At 37.0% G+C, this 24971-nt stretch overlaps 1 protein-coding gene across 2 annotated transcripts in view; it reads right to left on the bottom strand.

Moving 5' to 3' along the window:
• The window catches only part of RBMS3 (RNA binding motif single stranded interacting protein 3), a 612128-nt gene that overhangs the window by 306930 nt on the left and 280227 nt on the right, over positions 1 to 24971 (bottom strand). For both annotated transcript variants that reach the window (XM_063303918.1, XM_063303920.1), the window contains exon 4: positions 16991 to 17082. In XM_063303918.1, coding sequence (XP_063159988.1) covers positions 16991 to 17082 — 92 coding nt within the window. The remainder of the gene's footprint in view (positions 1 to 16990; positions 17083 to 24971) is intronic.

Below are 24971 nucleotides of genomic sequence, written 5' to 3'. Positions count from 1 at the left end.
TGCCATAGTTTCAGTATAAATCAATACATCATCCAAATATACCAACACCCCCTTGAACAGGTGGTCGTGCAAGACCTCATTGATAAGCTGAATAAATACCCCAGGTGCCCCTGCCAACCCAAAAGGTAACACTTTGTATTGAAAAGCCCCCAGAGGACAGTTGAAAGCTGTTTTCCACTCATCCCCTTCCCTTATGCGAATGCGAAAATAGGCCTCCCTCAAATCCAGTTTTGAGAAAATCTTGCCTCTGGCCAGATGTGCTAACATGTCCTTGAGGAGGGGCAAAGGATATTTATTTAATATTGACACTGCATTGAGCCCCCGGAAATCTGTACATAGCTGCAAAGAACCGTCCTTTTTAGGTCTAAATAGGACAGGTGCCCCCACCGGAGAGTTGGCTGGCTCAATAAAACCCCTGGCCAGATTCTTGTCAATGAACTCCCGCAATGTGGCCAACTCTTTCGGAGACATGGCATAGATTTTTGGGTTAGGCAACTTTACATTGGGTAACAATTCAATAGCACAATCAGTCTTTCGGTGAGGGGGCAGCCGATCTGCCTCCTTTTCACCAAACACATCTGCGAAGTCCTGATATTGGGCCGGCAGTCCCTCTAGTGGCTCCAGTGTTTGAACTGTGGTGGTGGCTGCCCGCCCCCCTTCATTGTCCTCCAACAAATCCTTTTCTGGCACCTTATAAGATCCATCAGTGAACGTCACAGTTCTATGCAACCAGTTGATAGCCAGATTTTGCTTGACAAACCAGGGCATCCCCAGGATGACCAATGGGCCCCCCACCGGTGCTATTACAAAGGGTAATTTTTCCCAATGGGTTCCCATTTGCAACGCCACTAGTCCGGTGGAGTGGGTTACTGGTTTTCCCCCCCGCCATAGTCCCATCCAGTTGGGTAAAAATCATTGGTCGCTGCAACGGGAACCTGGGAAGCTCTAATGCATCTACCAGCTCGGGGTGCATCAGGGATCGCGAGCAGCCCGAATCCAGCATTGCCCACACTTCCACAGTTCGGGTACTGGAGCCCAATTTTACCTTGACCGTCAGGGTAGGAAAATTCCCACTCACCGAATCGTGGTCGCGCCCCTCTCCTTCCACCTGCCCTAGGGCGCCATTCAGAGCAGGTGGCTGGCTTTTCCCGCCGGTTGTTCGAAGTCCAGCTGTTCCTCCTCTCCTCCGAATTGGTGATCGTCAGGGTCGTCCTCCGCGCGGGCAGCTCTCACCTTCCTTGGTACGGAAGGGGACTTGCTGGACGCCTTCCCAGGTCGCTCTTCGGATCTCTTTCTTGGGCACGCCGCTGCACGATGCCCTTCCTTCCCACATCGCAAGCACTGTCCTTTCGCAAAACGGCGTTCTTTCTCCTCCTCCCAACTTTTCGACTTAGGGCGGCTTGGGAATCCCGGGGCACGGACACTTTTGCTGAACTTTCCCTGTTTCAACTCTTTATTATGGGCGAACGTCTCTAGGGCGTCTTCAGCACTACCGGCCAGCTGAATCCACCCGTACAATGTTTTTGGGTCGTCCCATCCCAACGCCCATCGGAGGACCTCCGTCTCCAGTCCCTGTTTGAACATTTCCACTAGGGTCGACTGGGACCAGTCCTCCACCTTTCCAGCCAGGGCTTTAAACTCCAAAGCGTAGTCCACGACAGAGAGGGATCCCTGGGAGAGCTTCCTCAACGCCCGCTTCGCCCGTTCCTGGGCCAAGGGGTCTTCGAAGTGTTGTTTTAGTGCCCACAGGAACTCCTCAAATTCCTCTAGTTCTGTGGCTTCGGCTTGGCATAATTGCACATACCAATCTGCTGCCCTTCCCTTTAGCTTATTGGCGATGGCATTGATTTTGCCCGACTCGGAGCGAAAGCTTCGCCCCCAGTCAGCTATATAATTTCTAGCGTTGGTAAGGAAGAAGGACAGCTTGGTAGGGTCACCGTCGAACTTCACCACGAAAGGGGGGGGCTCTTGCTGCCTCTCTCGGCTCAGCTGGCTCCGCAAAGGCCAACGAACGCCTGCCCGCCGCCTGTGACCCTTCCCTGGTCACTCCCGACTCTCTACCCCTCGCTTGCCGGAACACCCCAGTCCTACTTCTCCCCCTCGGTGGGGATGGGGACCTCGCTCCCGGGTTGGGCCGTCGAGGTGGAACTTCCTCCAGACTCTCCTGCCTGGATTCCGACCCCCTGGGGTGGTCCTTTAACAGGGCAACAATAATGTCCATTTTTTCCTCCAGCGCCTTCATACGCGCAGGGGTGACCGGGGCTTCCAATGGACCCGTAGTCACTACCACCGTAGGCGACAGCGGGATCTCCGGTTCCCAGGATGCTTGGGGTGATTCGACCTCGGAGTCTCCCTCCTCCCCGGTTCGGTAGTCATCCCCTGTAGCGCCGCTCACTTCAGACGGTAAACCCCGGTCCTCCGTCAGGGCACCCCACTTATCCCATCGGGCTGCCCTCTGAGCTCGGGAGCTCAGGACCACAAGCGCTCTTGTGGTGTCTGGTTCTCCTTCACTCTCCTCGCACACTTGCAGTCCGGGTTCTGACATCGCTAGCATCCCTTTTCACCAAATACTTGGATGGGGCTAGCGGAAAGGTTAAAGAAGGATGATTCTCAGCTTTATGTAATGGTTGCCTACTCCAAGATACTCAGTCTCACAAGCCCGAGCTTTAAGATAACTGATTTATTAAGGAATAGTATGCAGATACAGACAAAGCTGAGAATAAACCAAAAGCGCGCGAAATACAAATCAAATACTATTGCTTCAGGCCAACTCCGCCCCGTGCCTCCTCGTAGCAACCACCCCATCCCAGATGCCATCCATCGTCATACACCGGCCTGGGAAAGTAACCTTGAATAGAGTCACCATCCCAAACATGCATTCCAGGGATTACAGCCACACAGGGCTGGAAATTTCCAAGAGGGAAACACAGATTAGAAGAGTGACATGTGAAACGTTACGATGTCTACAGGACATTGAAACGGAGAACATGACACCCCCTCCTTCCTCACCTGCAATCTCCATAACATGTAGGGCTTTATAGGTTATGACCAGCACCTTGAATTGGTACCTGTAAGCAAACTGGTAACTAATGCAGCTCACGGACAGAGGTGTAACAAGCACAGATCTAGGTGCGTACATAACTGCCCGCACCTCTGCATTTTGTACCAACTGAAGCTTCCGAATACTCCTCAAGGGCAATCCAATGTAGAGCACATTACAGTAATCTGTATGAGAGGTGACTAGGACATGAGTGTGCTTCTTGTTTTAATAATTGCGTGTAAACACACTCACACAGGGATTTTCATGCCTGACAAATATCCAGTGGAGGAAAAATAAGGGGAGGATTCTTCTAAGAATACAGTATATATTTCTTATTACTTGCATATTCTTAAAAGTTAATATTTCTAATAAACAAGCATGGTCCTGTGTCCATTTTCAGGGGATGCCTTAGGTCTTAGAGGTTTGAGCAACACATGATCATTAAAACTGATTGTGAAATTAACACGGATGTCCTATTGTAATCAGCCAAGATCCAAGAAAAATTATTGTCTTGAACGTGCCACTTCGACTCAGCACAAGAATAAATAACCGATCTTGCCAAAAATATAACTGGACTTCTTTGACTGCATTTAAAATACAGTTGATTATATATTACTGTCAAGCATGATTGTCTGCCTTTGGAGAACTTGTAATAGTCAATCTTTGCAATAGGCATTTCATATCCATATGCTGTACATGGCTATGCTAAAGATCAGCAAACTTTTTGGAGAGAGGGAATGAAAGAATAGAAGTAGCAAACACTTTTCTTACCATTTAGGGATACTCAGTGCTATAATTATTACTGGTGATAGGGAATGGTGAGAAGTTCATTTAGTTGTCATCTCTGATTTAGTTACCATCTGAATGCAAAGTTAAGTAATTTTACATGTTCAAATTAATAATGAATCAATACTTAGCCTTCAAAATGTGTAGCTCTCCAAATTTTGCAGAACTGTATATTAGAGAATATCTCTTCAAAAATACATATATTCATGACAATGATTTTTGAAAATGAAAAGCAAATTACTGGCAAATATTGCAAATTAAGTAAAATTACAAATGGAAATGTGTATAGTTAAAATAACTTTTATTAATAGATTTTACATACATAAAATACATTCAAAGAAAGGAAAAAGAAAAAGAAAAAATATAGCAAGGTAAGTGTGAAAAAGAAAAAAAACAGAGAAAATAAAATAGAAAAAAGAAGAAAATAAAAAGACAGAAAGCATTAAACAAACAAACAAACAAATAAGGCTTCCAATAACCCTCTCGGCAGTTAGTTATATATACAATTCTAATCAAGCTAGTCTCTCCTATTTCATCATAATTCCCTTCTTTCTATAACTTATTCTTTCTAATCATAAAAACTGTAAATCACAAAATCATTTTCTTTCTCACGCAAAAAGTCCATAAGGGGTTTCCAGGCACGGATGAACGTCAGTAATGACCTTTCTCTAATCAAAGAAGTCAATTTGTCCATCTCAGCAAGTTCTCTCAGTCTCACCAACCATTCCTCCATGGTGGGTAATGCCAAATCTTTCCATCTTTGTGCTATAATCATAGATTGAAATCTCACCGCTGTAATCGTATATTGAAATAATCTTCCATGGATCTTTTCTAATTGTTCATCCATCACTAAAAAGGAAAAGTTCTGGCTTCAACTGAATATTAATATTTTAAATCCCTGTATCAATGTATGCATTTGAATCCAAAGTTTTTCGGCATTTTTACATGTCCACCAAACATGTTAAAATGTCCCTTCATGTTGTTCACATTTCCAACATACATTTGAAATGCTTTTATAACTTTTAGATTATCAATCCTCAATCTAATATTAAAATGCTACTGCAAAATTTGATCTCTAGTCTTCTTCCTGACAAAGTGTACAAGGACATCTCTTGGAACATTTCTTAACTTTGCAAATCATGTATTGATCCTATAAACCTTATCAATCTCTGTCTCAGTGTCATCTTCATCCCAATCCAAGAAAACCAAGCTATTTTCTAAATTGAAGCACTTTCTTTTCTCAGTTCATCATTTGACAATCTTTTCTCTGATATCTTCTCCAGGATCTTCTGGAATTGCTCTAAATCTTAAACAAAATTTCAAGATCTTTTTTCTCAATTCCAGTAATGCCAAGTTGTCCAACTCTTTCTCCATCTCTCTATTTATAACTTGTCTTACTTTCCAAAACTTCCACTTTGTCAGTAATTTGTTTTAGGTCTCCAACCCTAACCAATTGCCCTACATATTCTTCAATCTTCTTAACTTCTTTTATATCTTTTTTATTCCTGCAAATCTTTCTTCCATTTCCTTTTTAAAAGCATCCAAACTGTTGGCAACTATTGCAGTCATTTTTTCCAAATTCCTCAAACATTTTCTGCAATAAATCTGGTGTAATGCCCTTATCTGTAAGTTGTTCTAGTGAACTTCTTCCCTCTCTTGTTTTTGCCATTATGAGAAAGTGAAAGTATGTCAATTACTAAGGTGAAAGTAAAATGCAGGTTTCTCCTTTTTTTCTGTTTTCCTTTTCTCTGTCTTTAACACTTTAGTCCCAACTAGCACTCCGTAGTTACAGTCCCATAGTCTGGCTCATATTACCCTTATCTCATTTTGTAAAATCCACCAATTATCTACTTTCCTTAATAATAAACAATCAGCATTCCCACAAAAGGCACTTTTGTCAGACATACATACATACATATTCTTCTGTTTTCTAAAATTACTATCCATTTAAAACTTTCTTGAATCACAATCTTGTTAAGCTTTTTGGTTTTAGATTAAAATTCTTTAAGATAGTATTTTTTAAATTAATTCTTAATTAAAAAGAAGACAACTCACCGAGTATCTTTGTTCTTTCCTGCTATTCAAAATCTCTCTCTTAAGTTGTAAATTAATTGTATTGAAAAGAGTTTAAGAAAGTGAGGTTTTTGCAGGTCATATGTCCATAAGGGCTACATAGTGGTTTTGGGCAGGTTGATATTCCCTCATCTTCCAAGCCGCTCAACTCACGATTGACCACAAGAAACTCAATTCCTGTGATCTCCTTGTGAGGAACAGTTATCCAGAGCACAAGCGGTTGATCCTCCAATGTCTCCTTTTCCAGAGAGAATTTCATCAGCCAGAAGCTGCTGCCTGGCCACCGATTTTGCTGTGGTGCTTTCCCCACTCACAGAGACCCTTGCAGGGACATCTAATCCGCTATAGGTCCTTACCCGGACATCAGAAATGTGTATTTTTAAGGAAGAGAACATATATACAAATTTTAATGTATTTTTAAAAAAAAAAATCTTAAGTATGGGAATGGGACAAACTGAAGTCATGAACATAAAATGAGCATTAGATAAACTATTAATGGAAACAAAATGAAAAACTGAGAGAACCTAAAATTGACAATTTCAGCTACTTGTAATGCTGATTCCTGGGTATATAAAATCACAAGCTCCAAACATAAAGCATAAAAATCCCACAAGCCTATACTGAGAATAAAATTTTACTTACAAAAAGATTTTGACAAAAAATTACTCATGAGCAAATGCATTCTTTTTAAAAGAATAAATATCATGAACAATATCATGATTTCTAATTACACAGAGAAATTCTGTGCTATAACTCTCTGCTATATATGCTTATCCTCTATAGGTAGAGAGTGATTATTGGGTAGGGATTCCCCTAAATGTGATCAGTACATCACCCCTGTTCATAATCTTCAAAGAGGGCCACAGATACTCTCCAAAAAACAGCAATGATAGACATCAGGGTCATGGTCAGTGGCTCTGAACTCTTGGTTAAGTAACCAAAATGATTTCCATTCATCTTAATACATTATTTTCAGTTCTGAGCTACTGATTTTTTTTCTTTTTTAAAAAAACAATAGCTAAAACCTCATCAACATCATAAAACCTTTATTACAGCCTTTAGGACTAAAACCTTCAATAACAATTAATTTAATGAAAACTGTAGATCTCAGATGATGAACTGAGAAAAGGAAGTGCTTCAATTTAGAAAATAGCTTGGTTCTTCCCAAGTGATGCTTTAGATAAGAATATACCAGTGCTTAATTTCATAGTGAGCAGTTCAAAGACCACTTAGAACAAGTCAGGGAGAAAGAGATGTCCTATTAATTCATGTACTTGTGAAATGGTGTAAAGGTTCAGATGTTGAGTTCCACTTCAAAAAATGTGCTTTGTATTCAAAAATGAATGAAATGAATCATGAGGATGTCAAAAAGAAGGGAATTATGTTAAGCCTAAAGCTCAGCAAATAACTAAGTATACAGAACCCTGATTTTTTTCTTACAACAAAATCTCAGGAATAATTAAGGTACTGACCTTCTTTACCCCCTTGATCTTCTTAACACTCAACCTCCAAGGGTAAGGCAACTGCATGATAATCATTCTTCACACAGAATTAGAATAGTTACTTTTTAAAATACCCAGCAGAAACACTGGAAGAGAAGTCCGTATGATATGTCTGTTCAGCTTGAATGAATTGTTAAGGATTTCCTTTCTCATTCTTTCCCTTACTTATGCTTAATTTAGAAATGGACCAAAACAGCTAAGATTACTAAAGTTAGCCAAGCACTTTTTTTAAAATTGAAGTCTTATAAAGGAGGCTGTTAGCATATTGTAGATTGATATATTGTAGACTGATACAGTCTGTTGGAACATTGTAGACTGATTCAGATGCCAACCATCTGTAAACAAACCTGGGTCATGGACTGTTTCAGAGTGTACGTATGGGTATAAAGAAGAGGAATAGGTGACAGTTTTCTGGAGGAAGATCTAGTCTGAACAGTCAAATGAAACCTCTATGTTCAGAGGCAGCATATGCCATAGTATCAGACGCAGAGATCAAACAATGAACAGTAATTGTATTTACACCTTTCAGAATCATCTCATAGGAATCTGTAAGAAAAGCTCAGCTACACAGATCTTTAATTATTTTAGCAGAACTCTTCCTACAATCAAGCAATTAAGTGATTTATGGCTCTGTTCTGGGCATATTTACAGATAGGCAAGTTCCACTATGTTCACTAAGCTTATTACAAGATAAATTGTGCATAAGATTTCATGCTTATTTCCTATCCTTCCATCTACTCACTGGTGTCTTAGTGAATGAAACACTATGGTTATAAGTACACAGAAACAACATCAAAGTGAAGGGGATTAATTCATGAAACAGGAATGCACAACTGGGATCTGAAACAAAAGGTTGCACTGTGAAATGTTCTTGTTAAAATTCCACCCAGAATGCCATCATACAGGATGCTTTATTTCAGTGGAAAGCAGGTGGGGTACATTTGAAGGTTTGGGGACAGAGTGATATATCTGAAGCACTGAGAGTACATTCCTGGGAGTTTGCCGTCACAAATTTTATTTTTTCCAACTCAACAGAATGTTGGAAAGAAATTATGTAAAGGGGCTTGGGACTCCCATCTGCCTGTCTGTCTATCAAGAGGATAACTCTCTGAAAACTGAACAGAATGAAACCAAATTTGATGTCATGGAGGGAAGCCAGCAAAAGAAAGACCGAGTTCAAAATGGGCCAGATCCACCCAGGACTGTAAAGAAAAAAATTCCCAGCAAATCTATTATATAGGAGAGGTGTTGTGTAGTGGCTTCACGACTCCTTCTAAGCCCTCCTTTCTCCTGGTTAGAATAGATTGTAGGCACCCTACCCTGTCCTTTCCAGTGCACACAGAGGCAACACATATATACTCCCCCACACACACACTTATACACAAGCTACATGTATACACACATATGATTAGTCGGTGGGGAAAAAGAACATGTACCCACACATACACAAACACATAATTACTTTATTATACAAAAGAAAATCCAGACAGGTCTTATTCTATGTTGATTACAGTGTTATGATTTTGTTTTTGTTGTATTGCAGACCACTCTTAATCTTTTGAAGATCTATAGGTATCTGTATAAATAAATCAATAAATATGTAGCAACTGATAAATCTTAGTGAAACATATGATCTATCTTCATTGAAAATAATCCTATGACATAAAAACTAACCTCTGTAAATTGTTTCCTCTGTGACATGGCACTACAGTCATCAAGGGATGAACAAGTATGCACCAAATCACCAAATGACCCAGGTCATAAAAGCCTATAAAAGCCCCCAAACCTAGCACCTCTTCACTGTTATCAACTATATTCCTGTCTCTTTTAATTGGAACAGAGCTCCCTCAATAGTCAAATCTTAATTAATTAAGCATATAATTTTCAATGACTAAAACAAAAATGAGTGAATTTATTCATCAGTTTAGAAATATTTCAAGTTTTACTGCAATGGTGCTCTGGATCCCCTCATGCTACTTTTCACTACTATTGTTTTGCACTTATCCCTAAAGTTGGCATATTATTTAGCATGCAATGATATTTAGCTACATGTGTATGTTTATTTAAAACTATTCAGAATTAAATATATATATTATTATTTTGCTAATAATTATCCACTATAATGTAGGGTGTGAAATTTGAATAAAATTTTGTTGGTCTGGATTGTAGTTGAAGGATACAATAAAATAAAAAGGTTATCAAAAGGATAGAAATAAGTTCAGGGGGACACATTATTCTTATTGCCAGAGAAATCAAATTATCAGCAAGTTGTAATAAGCTATGGGGAATATAGATCCTGTAGTGTGCAATTCCAGATAAGTAACATGAGCTGATAAGACAAAAAATTAAATTCTGTGTTATAGAAAGACTTGGAAAATTCTGCCTTTAAAAATTTAACCAACAGAAGAACATTTTGTTAGAAAAACCAGGACTTTTAAGAATTACGAAAATGAATATTCACAGCATATATTAAAAGTCAGCCTTAGCCAAGCTTTTGCATAAAAGAGAGCCAGTGTGGTCTAGTGGTTAAGGTGCTGGCCTAGAAACCAGGAGACTGTGAGTTCTAGACCTCCCTTAGGCATGAGAGCCAGCAAGATGACTTTGGGCCAGTCACTCTCTCTCAGCCCAACCCACCTCACAGAGTTGTTATTGTTGGGAAAATAGGAGGCACGGGCATTAGGTATTTTGGTTGCCTGGAGGTTTTTTTGTTTGTATGTATGTACGAATAAAAGGTGGAATAAAAATCTAGTAATAATAGTAGTTTCAGAGATAACCACAATTATTTGCTATGCTTAGAACAGGAAATAGCTTAGTGTTCTAGAAATTATTACTTGGCCAACTTGTCTTTTGGAAGTGACTCAATGATGAGTTTGTGGATTGCTTAGGCAATGGATATGATCACTCATCATCCTAAATAAGAATAGTTTATAATGGGGCTCACTTAATTAGACAGCTTGGGGCAATGAAGTAACTGGGGCAACTACAAAACCATTGATAGGGAAAAATCAAATTCAACCTGAAAAAAAGACTACAGTTCATATTTCAGCCTATTCTATGATGATAATAACAGTGAAGAACCAGTATGTTTTGGTTATCACCACATCTTCTTAGTCTTGCCTTATGGGACTGTTCCTATTGAATAATCCAAGGCCAATTCCTTATAAATTGTCAAAAGGCTTCATTCCCACAGGAGTAATCTGTTAAGGATTCTTTAATGGATACTTCTGGTAAAGCTTGTACATTTTTTGCTGCCTCAGTTAAAACAAAAAGAGATCTCTAGGCCTATAAGGGTTCTTGTCAGAGATAATTACTCATATGTAACTGGAGATATTGGCAAAATCCTCATTTTCATTTCAAGTATTTGCAAAAAAAAATTCTGAATGACTGCTTTAAGAAGAACAGCTTTTTTTAAAAAAAAAAACAAGAAGTAAGCAAGGTATTTAGATAATAAAATCTTACACACAGCCCCCCTTCCAACCCACTAATTAAAAAACTAGTTAAAATAAGTGTACTATAGAAATATAAAAAGGCACATCAAGCCAAAATTGGCAGGCAAATTTAACATATTTGTATTATTTGCCAAAAAATTGAATGGGTTTTAGGGAGAATGAAATTAACATAAGAATTTTACCACAATTCTTACAGATATTCTACCATATCATTACCATGCCAGTAAGTGCACTGGCTTATTCTAAATACCTTACTATACTCAGCAAACATTTGTCTTGCTGGAATCCTGTATAAAGAAAAATGCATGGTAATTACAGAGATAAATGCAAATGCAGATGTGGTTTTGGACACCACTATATTTATGCAGCCACACTAGGGATTCCGCAAGAGATTGTGATTGAAAAAAAAATCATTTTTTGAACTTTGTGTGCCAAGCAATGCTAGCTGTGGTAGGCATTTTATGCACCACGACTCAGACCTGAAAATTATTTCAAGGGTATTCCAGGATAAAACAGATGAGAAAGGCTGCTTTAATGTATTATAACTTTGTTCCTTGTCTATATTATGGCAAATGTAGGAAAACTGTGACCCTTTAGAAGTTGTGAAACTGCCAGCATCCTCAACACTGGCCATAAAAATAGAAAATTTATTTTTAAAAAGAACTAATCAATTGATGTTGCTTTCTTGTAGAAGAGCTCAATGAATGTACTGTCCCAATGTACTGTATGGCATACATCAGAAACATCTCAGAAACTACCAACAGACTGTTACAACCACATGGCATTACCGTAGCACACAAACAAACCAAAACCCTTGAAAACATCTTAAATAACCCAAAAGATCCAGTAGCCCAGGAAGAAAAAAACAAGGGTTATCTACAACATACAGCGTACGGACTGTAACAGCCCTATGTAGGACAGACAGGCAGAAGACTAGCAGAGCACATCCATGAACACCAACTAGCAGTCAGAAGACATGATGAAAATTCCTTAATCTCACAACACATGGACAGACTCAATCAGAGTTTCAACTGGGAAACTGTGAGCATTCTAAACCAAGCCAAATCCAAAAACGCCAGAGAATTCCTGGAAGCCTGGCACTCAGACAAAGCAGCCATCAACAGACGCATAGAGGTAGAGAACATTTACATACCATTCAAAAGAGACAACAGAAAAGCCAAAAGACCAGAACACCTCCCCGCCAGCAATCAACACCCAGACATGCAAAGATTAACACCAGGATTAACACCATATGAACAATCAAACAGTACTTTGTACCTTAATCAAGGAACTATTAACTCAGGCAATCAACCAAGCAGCAAACAACAGCCCAATCAAGGAACTCCCAAGGAGAGAACAACATCTCCACCAACACAAGCAGGACAAACCACAGTATATAAACAGAGAGCAAGACTCACTCCCTTTTCGCACTGAAGATGTTGCCTAGTCTGGCAATGAAACATCTGCATGAAAATAACAAGGCTCAGAGAGCACCGAGGACTCCACATATGTAAATGTCTTAGTCTATTTTGAAGTGGGTGAAGGGACAAAAAATATTTATTTGGATGGTCTTTTGGCTTTGGATGATTTTACTTATTATTAATGATTGAGATTATGATTAAGGGTTTTTTTTAAAAAATTAATATTCATGTTTCTTGTATTATTAATTATAATGGCAGACAATTTACATGCTTTTTTATTTTTGATCCTTATTTTAGTAGACAGGAATGTATAGAATAGTAGTAGGAAGGGAATAATTAAGTAATTGTTATGTGGGGGGGAAGTTGATTAGGTGATTTATATTTTTTATTTTCTTTTAATATAAAGGGAGGAAGCAATGGTATTTAGTGATTTTTATAATATGTTAAGGGGTTGACTAGTAGAAATAATGTGATTTTGGTTTAATTTAGAGTAAGGAATTATTATGGAAATTGCTGTATATCCTTGATGTTTAAAGTCAGAAGTCACTTCTTTTTGTAATCTATTTAAAATTTTTCTCTTATGTTTTCACACTTTTTTTAGTTCTTTTTTTGTAGTTTTTGTTTGTTCTTCTGTATTTTATCTTTTTCTGAAATGTAATAAAATTCTTTAAAAAAAATAAAAAAGTCAGTGCAAATGGTTCTACATAGCATTGGCCATGACTATTTGGGAAGATTTTTGAATGAGTGATAGAGTCCTAATAGGATGTTTGTATTTCCTGCAAACAATGGTTTTGTTTGATATTCACAGATATTATATGGCACTTATGTAACTAATTAAACCATTGTACTCATCCAAATCTTTTTGATGTGACTAAATATACTAATTCATGACATAATAGCTTCTGATTTGCATCACTACTGATTTGAGATTAGCCCTTTTGTATAAAAGCTTAAATTTGGCACTACATGCACATATTAAAATGTATATTTTATTGCCATGGATACAACCATGGACTTACCTGAGGTGGTACCTGCCTGAATCCATACACATGGCCATACATTAAAGCTAAATTTCATTTTAGAGCAGCTGGTTTGTGATCCATTATATTGGTCATTTGTCATGATCAGACACAGATAAAATACTTCAGTTCAGTCAAGAACTAAACCAGATATCGTAACACGATAGAATAAGAGTTTATCAGGTTTTTCTCAATAATAGATCCCAAAAAGCCATTTAATGGGCATAGTTCACTATATACTATACCAGTCTACCTTAATCTAGAGAAAACTCATAGCTAAAATCTGAAAATATGCTAAATTTAGATTTTTCTGTATTATTTGTTCCTTCATCACACACACTTTTTATGTTGTGTGATTACGGCCTACTTTCTTGAAAAGAAAGAAATTTAATATTTTCAGAGTCCTTACATGAGGCCATACAAAGTCCAAAAAATGTACTTCCTTTCATTATTAATATCTTTTAGGTATCAGACAATGTCTGGTTTTAACGGTATGTAATTTCACCCCTGTTTTAAATGTGTTACAGATTTTGGGCTGGTTTTCTATTTGACTTTAATAGTTTTATTTATTTTCTATCTGACTTCAGTGGCTTTATTTATTTGCATTAAGTGTTTAAGGGAAAAGGAATGTATTAAATTTCATTAAATAAATTAATACATATCTACTTCACTGGGTGCTGACTTAGATATGTTTCAGATTGACCATTTGATGTGATTAATTAGTCTCATTTATTTCAATGAGTCTACTCTAAGTAACACTAAATTTGTGCAAGAAGAATCTCTTGCAGTTTTCTATACTGCATTATTCTGTATTATTTAGAAGGGCACTGAGAATTTGCCTTTATTATTTTCTGTCTTCCATTATACAAGGAAACTTTAAACAAAAACTTTGTTAATTTCCAACTTGAAATATTAAAGGAAACTAGTACTTAAGTCAATGGGCAAGTGTGTACTTAACTCATTTAGAAACAAGATATACATAACTCCACTTAATATTTAAACATTGACAGGGGATGAAAGCTCAAAAGTACAAGTTTCGCTAACAACGTACACATCAGCACACAGACACAAATGCAAAGGTAGGTTAATAACGTTCACGTAGCATCAAAGATATTATTTTATAAAAAGCAGCGCAAAATTCTAGCAGCCTCTAATATGAATATTCTCACCAAATTCATTAGCTCTTGAAAACATTTGTAAGAACATAATATTGATTGGTTGTGAGCAACTATCTAGTCATAGCTATCTAAAACAGTCTTTGTTCTTATCTGACATACTTCTGTCCTTTCCAGTGACTTCTATATTGCCCATTTAAGCACAGCTTGGAATCTCAAAAAACAACTCGTTTTATCAGAAGAAAACAGGCAACTTTTTTACTATGGTAACTTACAAACATTTAAGCATATATAGTTCTTTGACAGAAGAGAGAAAAAGTACTTGAGATAGACAAAGAGCAACACACTAATACAAACTTCTTCAGATGTCTGAAGAAGATTCATCATCACTTCTCAACTACCTAAAGATATCCAGAAGACAAGAAGACATCAAACTGATGCTGAAATCATAATGTCAACTCACAAATAACATGAATTGCATACTTGTGCCATTTGCATCATGATATCATCATGTATTCAATGTCACTTGCTTCCTTGGCCCTCACCCATAGATGGTGCAGTTTAGTGATATTGACAGTGGCAATTCAGTAATACCTGAAAGACAAAGAGTCCCATCTCTGTCCTATTAGTTTCAGTCAGAATTGACTAAACTGCCAGTATTCATTAATTCAGTCACACCCATCTGTATTCATGTACAACCTTAACTTTAATCCTTTTTCATTCTCCATTTTCCAGTCCTATTATTGAAATGTAGATACTTGCTGCAGCCTAGCTCACAGTGACCTTTTGAGATTTAATTAATATTGGAACTATGTAATGTGAGATTCTCAGGTAAAGAAACTATGGGACTTCTAAATTGCATCAATATTTCATGCCTTCTGCATTGAGATTCCAATCTTGGTTGGCATAATCATTCCAGCTAATTCAACCTAACAGCTAATTTCCATAAGCACCCTCAGAAAAGCTCCAATGGTGAGTTTTTATTTTTTGGGTAAAAAACTCTAAGTAACAAAACAATACAAAATAAGATGCTTGCTTAGAAAAACACCACAAGCAAAGCAAACATATTAAAAGGTATCAAATTTTAGAGTAAATGGACTCTGATGGGCATCTTGTCAAATGATTTGATGAGATATCATCTTGGTAGCTTTTTTGCAGCAGTTGCCAGTTCTAGGAAATTATGTCCATGTTTCACACGTGATATTACACCCTTACAGCATACAGTATTAGGCTGCAGAAGGTATTCAATGGTTATTTTAAACAAACAAGCCAACAATAAATCAGGGTGTTTTAAAATATGCTAAAATGGACTACAATATGAATGATCCAATAATAATCTCTGATACAGTCAGATTTTAAGATGAATTTGGTCTAAAACTCAGTTCCTCACAAAGGAAATCTCCTTGTATGTTTAAACTTTTAAAATCTACTAAAGAATTGGTCAAAAATATAATCTGACTCTTTGGATATTCTGTACAAACAAATAAAGGAACATCTATTCCATTAACAAAGATTTCAAACCCCAAGTATAGACATCTAATTCTTATTTTATGCCACATACGTTAATGTGAATTAAGACATTCATAACTATTACTGAAATCCATTACATCTTAGTTTTATATATGCAAAGGGCAGAAACAGGACAAAACAATCCTTAGTAATATTTTTGACTAATTACAGTAAATGCATACTATTAAGAAATATTACACAGGATAATGCACAATATTTAGTCATGATTTTCATTTTTCTTTTTGATTGTGGTCCCATTATAACACACTGAAATGCCATTTGAACTGGATCATTTAAAATTAAATAGCAATGGATTCTATAAGTGCTGCATGATAGCAAATTTCTGGGCAAGCAGAAATACCAGGCAATTTAAATCTTCATCGTTATATGCAAACACAAACATTTTCTATGTTACAAAGGATGAGCTCCAGGCATGCAAATCTGTAATGCATACTATCAAAGATATCGTAACGCTGCCAATAGTTGATGACTCTTGGGTACTCAATTATCCTATGTCCTACATATGTTTTTCAACTGGGCTACCTATTATAGCTAAAAACACTATGTATTTCAAGAAACTGTTTGCCTACAGCACCACTCATCCATGAAGTAGAAAATCTTCCATAAGCTCTGAAGTCTTGGGACCATATAGTTTCATGTCCAACTAGATGTTTCTTGTAAAACATGCAGTTTTTTTCTTCTGGTCCAATATTTCTCTGTCATATTTAGCCTGTTAATGATCACAAGGAAAATCTGGATAGGCACAAAGAGCTTTTGCACTAATGCCTTATGGTACTGCATGGTATACTTCTGTTCTTCACTAAGTAAAATTTAGATGCAAAAAAGGGGGACGTGTCCAACATTTAGAAATGCATAAAGACTGGTGATGATCAAGAGACAAATAAATCAGTAGAAGAGAAAAGGAAAATGATATAAGTGCATAAGGCAAGGTCACTTCAAAATATTTTCATGTGAAAAAAGTAACAAAAAAAAATCTGAATTTTCACTACAAAGTAATATCACATTATATCAAAGTAAGGCAATACAATCAAACGATGTTCACACATTAATCTTACCTTAGCCATCTGAGCTTGCACACCATTTGCTTTAAGAGATGCTACAGCTTTCTGTGCGGCTGCTGGACTATCAAAATCTACAAAACCGTAACCTTTTGAGAGGGGGAAAAAAAAGTAGCATTTATTAATATGCATAAAGAACAAACTATTTTACCAAATCTTCCCTGTCAAAAATGTATTATTTCCAAATTTAATAATGTCCAAACACCAATGGCTACTTCAATGGGATGAATTTCAACAGCTTCCAGATGAAATTCCAAGAACAGAACCTGTTTTATATTAGGTCAGACCAATGAACCATTGAGCCAAACTTTATTGTCTACTCTGGCAGTGATTTTCTGGAGTCTTCAGCAGATGGCTCTCTCTGTTCCCTGGCACTTGATCCTTGTAACTGGAGATGCCAAAAGTGAACCTGGGTCCTTTAAAAAGGCAATGGTCACTTCCAGAATAACTTATTATCTTTTATGTTTACTTAATGAATTTGCTTGTGGGATAACAATGATCACTCTACAAATGTTGTTACTCTACTAAGCAACTTATTCCTTTTTTCTCAGCTACAGAAAATTGTATGTTTGTTGATCCTGGAACTGCTTTCAAAGGATTTTAACAGAATGATGCAATAGAGAATTACTGCACAGAACCTAATTTTGGAATCTTTGTTCCCTTAATATCAGCTAGTGAATATTTTTGGAATGTATGCCATGTATCTGTTGGAGAAAGGCCACAGCTTCATCTCTTTCTCCTTGTAACGCCTGTGCAATCTAAAGAGCTGGCATCCACCTGCTCAAAAGCTATAATGGTGTTAGTACCAGAGCGCTAATAGCTTTAGGCAGACATCTCCATTTACTAGATCAATATGCATTCACACAGAAGGCAATCACATGCTGCTGCATTTAATGCACTTTAATGTTATTAGTATCTCATGCATGTATTAAAAGAGGGTGAAGAGAAACAAATGAATCTAAGTACTCCAATTAATTGTATATATTTCAAATATATAAATCCTATTCTAAGAAATTGCCAATGCTATGCTGAAGATCATAATTTTTATGCTAAAGATTCCAATCCTGTAAACATTTACTCATATTTAACTCAGTGGGAACTGCTTCAGAATGGAAAATTCTTAGTTGTACACTGTAAGACTGAAATCCTAAACAAGCATATTAAGTGTGCAACTAAATACATTTATGGAGATATTTCACCTCTAAGGAAATACGCATAGGAATAAACTATAAATGTAAGTGATAAAAATATAGATAAGCTAAGCTTCAAGAAACCAGCAGTAAGAATCAAAGTACTCAAGATTCCCAGTTCCAAGTGTTTTCCCAGCAGATGTAGACATCAGAGATGTATGGACATGTACAGCGATCAATAAAATCATTATGTCTTTGCCAAATATGGTTTTATTTGTTTATAGTCAAGTTTACATTTTTTAATGAATCTGAAAAATCAATCCTACTTTTGGGAAAAAAGATTTGGGGGTGACAGCTCTAAAGTTTAAGGGTTTTTGAAGTGAAACTATTTAAATTACCACCGTGATGAACAATGTCTTCTGAGAGACAAACAAGAGTGCAAAACCTTGATTTTCATTAAACCTTCAGTAGCTTTTTATGCCCCCAAGTCCAGCTGTGCCGCCTCATCATGGTGGTGGGGCTGTTCCTGGGAGGGATGAGCGAAGAATGTCACGAGTGTACTCCAAGAGTATATATTCCCAGCAGGGTCACGCAAGGCATGAAAGTCATCCCAGCTGCCCAGCTAAAGCAAGCAGGCTCCTATATTGGGCAGCAGCAATATAGTAAGATGCTGGAGGCAGAAGATCACTTCCGTGACATTGGCAAAGGCATCAATTCATACTGCATGGAAGAAGCCAGTAGTAATCCACTCCTGTATTTTTACCAGGAAAACACATGGACAGAAAATATAAAATGATTGACGTTATAGTGCCAGATGATGGGCCCCTCAGGTTGGATGGCACTCAACATACTACTGAGGAACAGCTGACGATCTTTTGGAATACTAATAGTGTTTATGACATGGCTAGATTAAAACCTTCAGAACACCTACTTGCTGATATTGTCATTCAGGAAAAGAAAATCCAAAGCTATAAAGACAGAATTACAGTAGGAACATGGAATGTAAAAAGCACAAACATGGGAAAGTTCAACACAGGGAAAGATAAAATGAAATGACCAAAAACTGACATCTTAGGCATCAGCAATTGAGATGGACTTGGATTGTTCACTTTCAGTCAGAAGATCACATTGTTTATTACTCAGGATATGAAAAACAAAAAGGGAACAGTGTTGCTTTTATAATTAGTAAAGGGTATAACAAGAACAGTACTTAGCTACAATGGAATCAATTACCAAATATTATTGATTAGACTTCATGGTCAACTCTTTAATATGATGATCATTCAAGTTTATTCTCCAACCACTGATGCAGAAGAAGAGGAGGTTGATGAATACTATGATCAAGTTCAATTTGAACTTGACAGTCCATGCAAGCAAGATGTACTGCTTGTGACTGGGGACTAGAATTGGAGACTGGAGTTCAATCATAGCATCAGAGACATGGCCAGGTGCTGACTGTGGAACACATCACAGACGGCTCATATGTAAGTTCCAAGTTATGCTAAAGAAGAAGAAGAAAGCCAGTCAGTTTCCACATTATGATCTTGAACATATAGCCACCATTTTCAAAGAGAACATTAGGAATTGCTTTGAAGTCCTGAAACTCACTGATAAAGAACCAGAGGAATTATGGAATGAACTTTATGGATGAATGTGAAAAGAGACAGCCAAAAATGAAAAGAAGGCAAACTGTATTTCAGAACAAACTGTGGAAATTGTCAAGAGAAGAGAAGCCAAAACCAAGAAAGACAAAAATTTCAGAAAGGAACTTAACAAAGGAACTGTTAGAAAAGACAAGAAGCAGTATTACAACAGCATCTGTAAAGGCATTGAATGGAAAATCAATGGAAAGTTTTTCAAAATATCTCTGAACTCAGAAGAACGTTCCAACCTCAAATTGGTACACTAAGGGATGTCAATGGACAGAGAGTAACTGATTCAAAGGAGATCAAATTAAGATGGAAGGAATATACTGAAATACTGTACAATATAGATGTCAACATTCAGGATGCCTTAGAATGTATTCCCTACTTACAAGAACCTCTAGTACCAGAAGTTAGATCAGCACTCTGGTCATTACCAAGTTGGAAGGCTACAGAAACTGACAGAATACTCACTGAAATATGGCAAGCAACAGAAGAAGAACCAGTAAAGGTTCTAATCAAGCTATGCCAGCAATCTGGAGATTGAAAAAGTGGCCAATAGATTGAAAGAGGTCAATCTACATTCCAATACCAAAAAAGGAGACTTAACAGAACGTGCAAGCTATTGGTCAATATCCTTAATTTCACATGCTAGCAAAATAATGCTTAGGATCATCCAACACAGATTAGAGCTCTACATGGAAAAAGGGATGCCAGGTGTTCAAGCTGGCTTTAGAAAAGGCCATATTACAGTGGCAATTAATACATCATTAGAAGACATGAAAGACCATGTCAGGGACAGATCATCATGTTCAAAATCTATGTGGTCGCTAAGAGTTGACAATGACTCAATCAGCTTTTTATATTAACCATGCTGTACCAGCTCTATGAGTTGGAAACAGAAGGTATGGTGATACAGTGGTTCAATTTCTAACTTCAGAAAGTTATGCAGGGAAGGAAGATTCTGCTCAAACTTATGACAATTCAGTTGTGTGATCCCACAATAGTCTACTTTGCCCCCAATGCCTTTTAAAATGTTTACAAAGTGCTAAACAGGTTGAATTGGGATTTGGATTGAAGTATTAACAAAATGCAGATGTGTTCAACCTTATTTTTTTATGTAATCACGAACAGGTGAAGTTATGCAGGCACTGAACATGTGTTTACATTACTGCGATGGATGAATTAATCCTAAGAAATGGATTTACAAACATTTTTGCAAATATTTTCTGCATGCAAAATATAGTACATATGCATAGAATTACATGCATAGGACATCCAAAAGGGAATATGTATTATTTAAATATCATAAATAATAGTATTCATAAATATAAATATTAATATATTTTGCCTCCCAAAGTGTTCAAAGCAAAGGAAGAGGAGGAAAGCATAAACAGTACAGCAGCAAAATTATTATCTTAGAGATGAGTACCATGACCAAATGTGTTTTTATATTTACTGATGTATGATTTGCTACTTTTGATTTCAAGAGGAAGTAATAACTTCCTCCATTCCAAAATGTTCCTTGCCTCAAAATGTTGAATAAAAACTTTTTTGAGGCAAGGTGAAGGCACCTCGAAAGTTAGACTTGCCATATTTGCTTCATGTATGCAAAGACATCATTTTACATGCATAGATTTGATACAGTATATGATGGCAATGTGAGGACTCTCCTTTATTGTCACAGCAATGAAAATGAAAGGGCATGTTGATTCTGAGAGCAATTTTTAATTTCTGTCACTGTTTTCCTATTCTACTACAAAAGAGGAAGAAGAGGTGAGAATGGCAACATGGGAGCCTGAAGCTAACCCAATAATATAAACCACAGGTGATTCGGATAAGTCTTTGATCTTCAATTCCACAGCTGTAAAATGAGAACAGTGACCTATCCCGAGAAATTTCACAACAGAAATTGTAAAGCATGTAATATAACAGAAGCCCTGGGAAAAAAAGGGTTAGAAAAAAGGAAATGATCAAAAGGTATTTATGATGAATAGTGCTGGCTGATCCCTAACTGTGGATCCTTAGATCTAAAGAAACTGAACTGGTTCATTCCCAAGATTTCTCTTACTCTCCAAACATGCACATTTCATTTTTTCTTCATTTTGGACTCTGCCTGGAAGGAACATTTACGAATTATGCTCTTAATAACACCACTGCAATAGTCATTGTGATTGGCCTGGCCACACAAGTAACACAGGGAAATTCAATTAACATTGTGTTTTCATGTTTTGATTAACAGCTTTATTTTTTCAACTATATTCTTTTTATTTTATTTTATTTTTCCTTTTTTCTCAGTCTTTTCATAGCATGCCACAAAGAAATGAAATTGTTAGCCACAGCGGTTTTAAAAAATGTTCTGCAGAGAAACAGAATTTTGAATTATTAAGATCACATTTCCCCAAATACTTGTTCTCAAGCAGACTTGTTCCCTTTATTATTTATTCATTATTTGTTTACTGCATTTTTACCTCATTTTTAAGACAATTATTATCTCCCAAAGATGCTTACGTCCATTAAGCATGAGAGACAGGCCATGCCGTCTGGCTACTTAAAACAATAAGCCACACAAATGGATGAGGAGTGAAGAACAAAGAAAGAATGGGGAGATCAGTCCCTTAAAGCCAGAAATAAAATAGTAAGCAAAATTCAGAGCTGATCTTTGCTTTTGGGAAGTCTTGCTTAAATAGCAATTTGGTGTTCTTTGGCCAATGGATGGGCCAGTATCCATTCAGCTTCCTAGTCCCAAGGCAGATTCCAAAGAAGGTGAATTTTCTATTCATTCTTTTCTAGTCAATGCAAGGGGCCAAATTATTCTCCTCCTACCATGATATTTTCCCTAGAAAGCTAGGAATGCTTTCTCTCATGTGGCATCCTGGCTGATGGATACTGGCAGAGTGTCTCCTACATTTTCTGCCGTACATGTTCCCATTGAATTTGATGGAAGAAAAAAAGTGCTTTAGAAATTGTTTTAATGGAGAAGACCATTTTGGTGAAATTCTTCTGGATGGGATACAGTGGTGATGAACTAGCCAAAGGGAATAGAGAATGTCCTGGCTTTCACGTTACAACCATCTCTACAAGGTCTGAGCTTTTATGGTTTCCAACACTTCAGTTAAATCCCATAAAAATAACCCATGAGAGAGCTGCTTCTATCAGTTTTTTTTTTAAAAAGAACATTGCTACTGTCACCAAGGAAGAGGAACCTTATTCTTCAGAAGTCATTGGTAAATTTCTCACTGCCCAGTGAGAATTTGGGGAAATTGTCCAAAATCTGTTCAAAACACTTGAGAAGAATTCCTAGAGGCCATTCTATGCTCATTTCTAAAATAATCACTGCAATAATGATTTTTTAAATACAGAAACAGAGTTATATTGCCAAAACTTAAATATATTTACTTAAAAACAAGTTGTACTGGTTCATGTCCATGTAAATTTACAAAGGATGGAAGTCGTATTGTGAATTTTGCCTTACATATATCTGTCAGATTACTCTGGCAGTGCTGTCAGCAAAGCTGTAGGATGTTATTAAAAAAAAAATAAAAGAAGCTGAAATATCCTATTGCAAAAGAAATGGCACACTCATGCAACCCTATTAAAAAGAAGACAAAAAAGATGAATCAAATTGGTATATTTATGGTACACTGAGCTGGAAGAGATCCTGCTGTTGGCAGTACTGCCATCTCTCCCTCAAATTAAGATGTAAAACTAGCCAAAAGATGTTATGGCATGATTAACATAGTTGGTCCTTACCATAAGTGAGATGTCTGCCTCAGGTGCCAGATCTAAGGTGCCATTAAAGGATGGCAACTTGTCAGTTTTTTAATTACCATGGAGAAGTCAATTTGGATTTTCCACATCAGATGGAAAATGTCTTGCAAGAACTCTGTTCAACATGAATTATAGGGGCTACACAGAAATGTAGATATGGGATCAAGCCATATATTATTTTTTCAGGAAATGAGCCCTTAAGTGCTAAAATATTAGTGGCAAACTACCTAGCTAGTATGTTCTTTCATGGTGATTCAGTTTAGGAACGCTTAATTATATTGCCCTTTTCCATCTCTTTTTTTTTTCAAGGGATGTCATAGTATCATATTTCTCAGCTGTGTACCATTACCACGACAAAGAATATTCCATTATAAAGCTTCGTGCCTTCCTGCATGTCAGTATTTAGCACTGCCACTCTGTTTCTAGAAACTGTGTGGCTTCCACAGCATTTTATCATTTGGGCAACTGTGCAGACACAATTCCAGAACAGAATACCAAAGCTGGAGCTCTTATGAGATGAACCATCTGCTAGAAAGTTGTCAGATAGTTTATTTCTTTTATAGCTGCATGAAAAAAAACCGTATTTCCAGCAGTGATAAAGCAGGAGGTTGAACGAACTTCAGAGAAGCTTGCAATTTAATTTAATGTATAATTTAAATAACACAGATTATTTTCAATTTAATTATTTAAAACATTATTTAGGATTTCAAGGCAGTTTACAAATATATTTTTTAAAATAATCAAGTCACCATAGCATCATACAGAAGAATTGTGGTGCAACGTAAACTCCATGGACACTGCATTCATAAATATTCATTCTCTGAAAGCATCAAATATATTTCCATTAACTTGCACTCATACAGAATTGCACTAGTAAATAGCAGCAAACTGCTATTTATTTAAGTATATCATGACTATCTTAAGTCCCATCAGTTTAAATGGGTCTGCTCTAAGGACAAATACATTTCAATAAATGCAATTTATTGTCATAATTATTTTAAGAACTGAAACACATAACTGGATCTTCTCACCCTTTTCCTTTTAATGTTATATTCCCTCCAGAAAGTCTCATGATTCGAAAGAGTACCTTTTTGCACAGTTGTCTTTGGAAGCCATCCTGTCGGTGATGTCCCGGGAAGCAATCTCTATTCACTGATTCCCCTTGAATGCCATATGGACTATGCCCAGCAAAGATCCTCCTCTTCTCCTAAGGATGCATCTTGTTCTAAAGTGATCCTGCTAGGAAGGAGGTCCTGGCTAACAACCATAAGATTCAGTTTTCTAAATCCATATTGTCCATCAGCATTACTAACCATCAGGAACTTCGTTCTGAAGGAAATAAAAGGACTACTTTAACTTTGGCTTGACTGCATTCAGAGTTAATCCTGAAGGTGGAGGAAAAACTATGATTCTACAGTTGTGTATGCATGTGGA

This window comes from Candoia aspera, chromosome 4 (genome assembly GCF_035149785.1).
Source record: "Candoia aspera isolate rCanAsp1 chromosome 4, rCanAsp1.hap2, whole genome shotgun sequence".
NCBI classification, from domain to species: Eukaryota; Metazoa; Chordata; class Lepidosauria; order Squamata; family Boidae; genus Candoia; species Candoia aspera.
The sequence above is the reverse complement of the archived record's forward strand: the minus strand, read 5'-3'. Positions and strand labels throughout refer to the sequence as shown.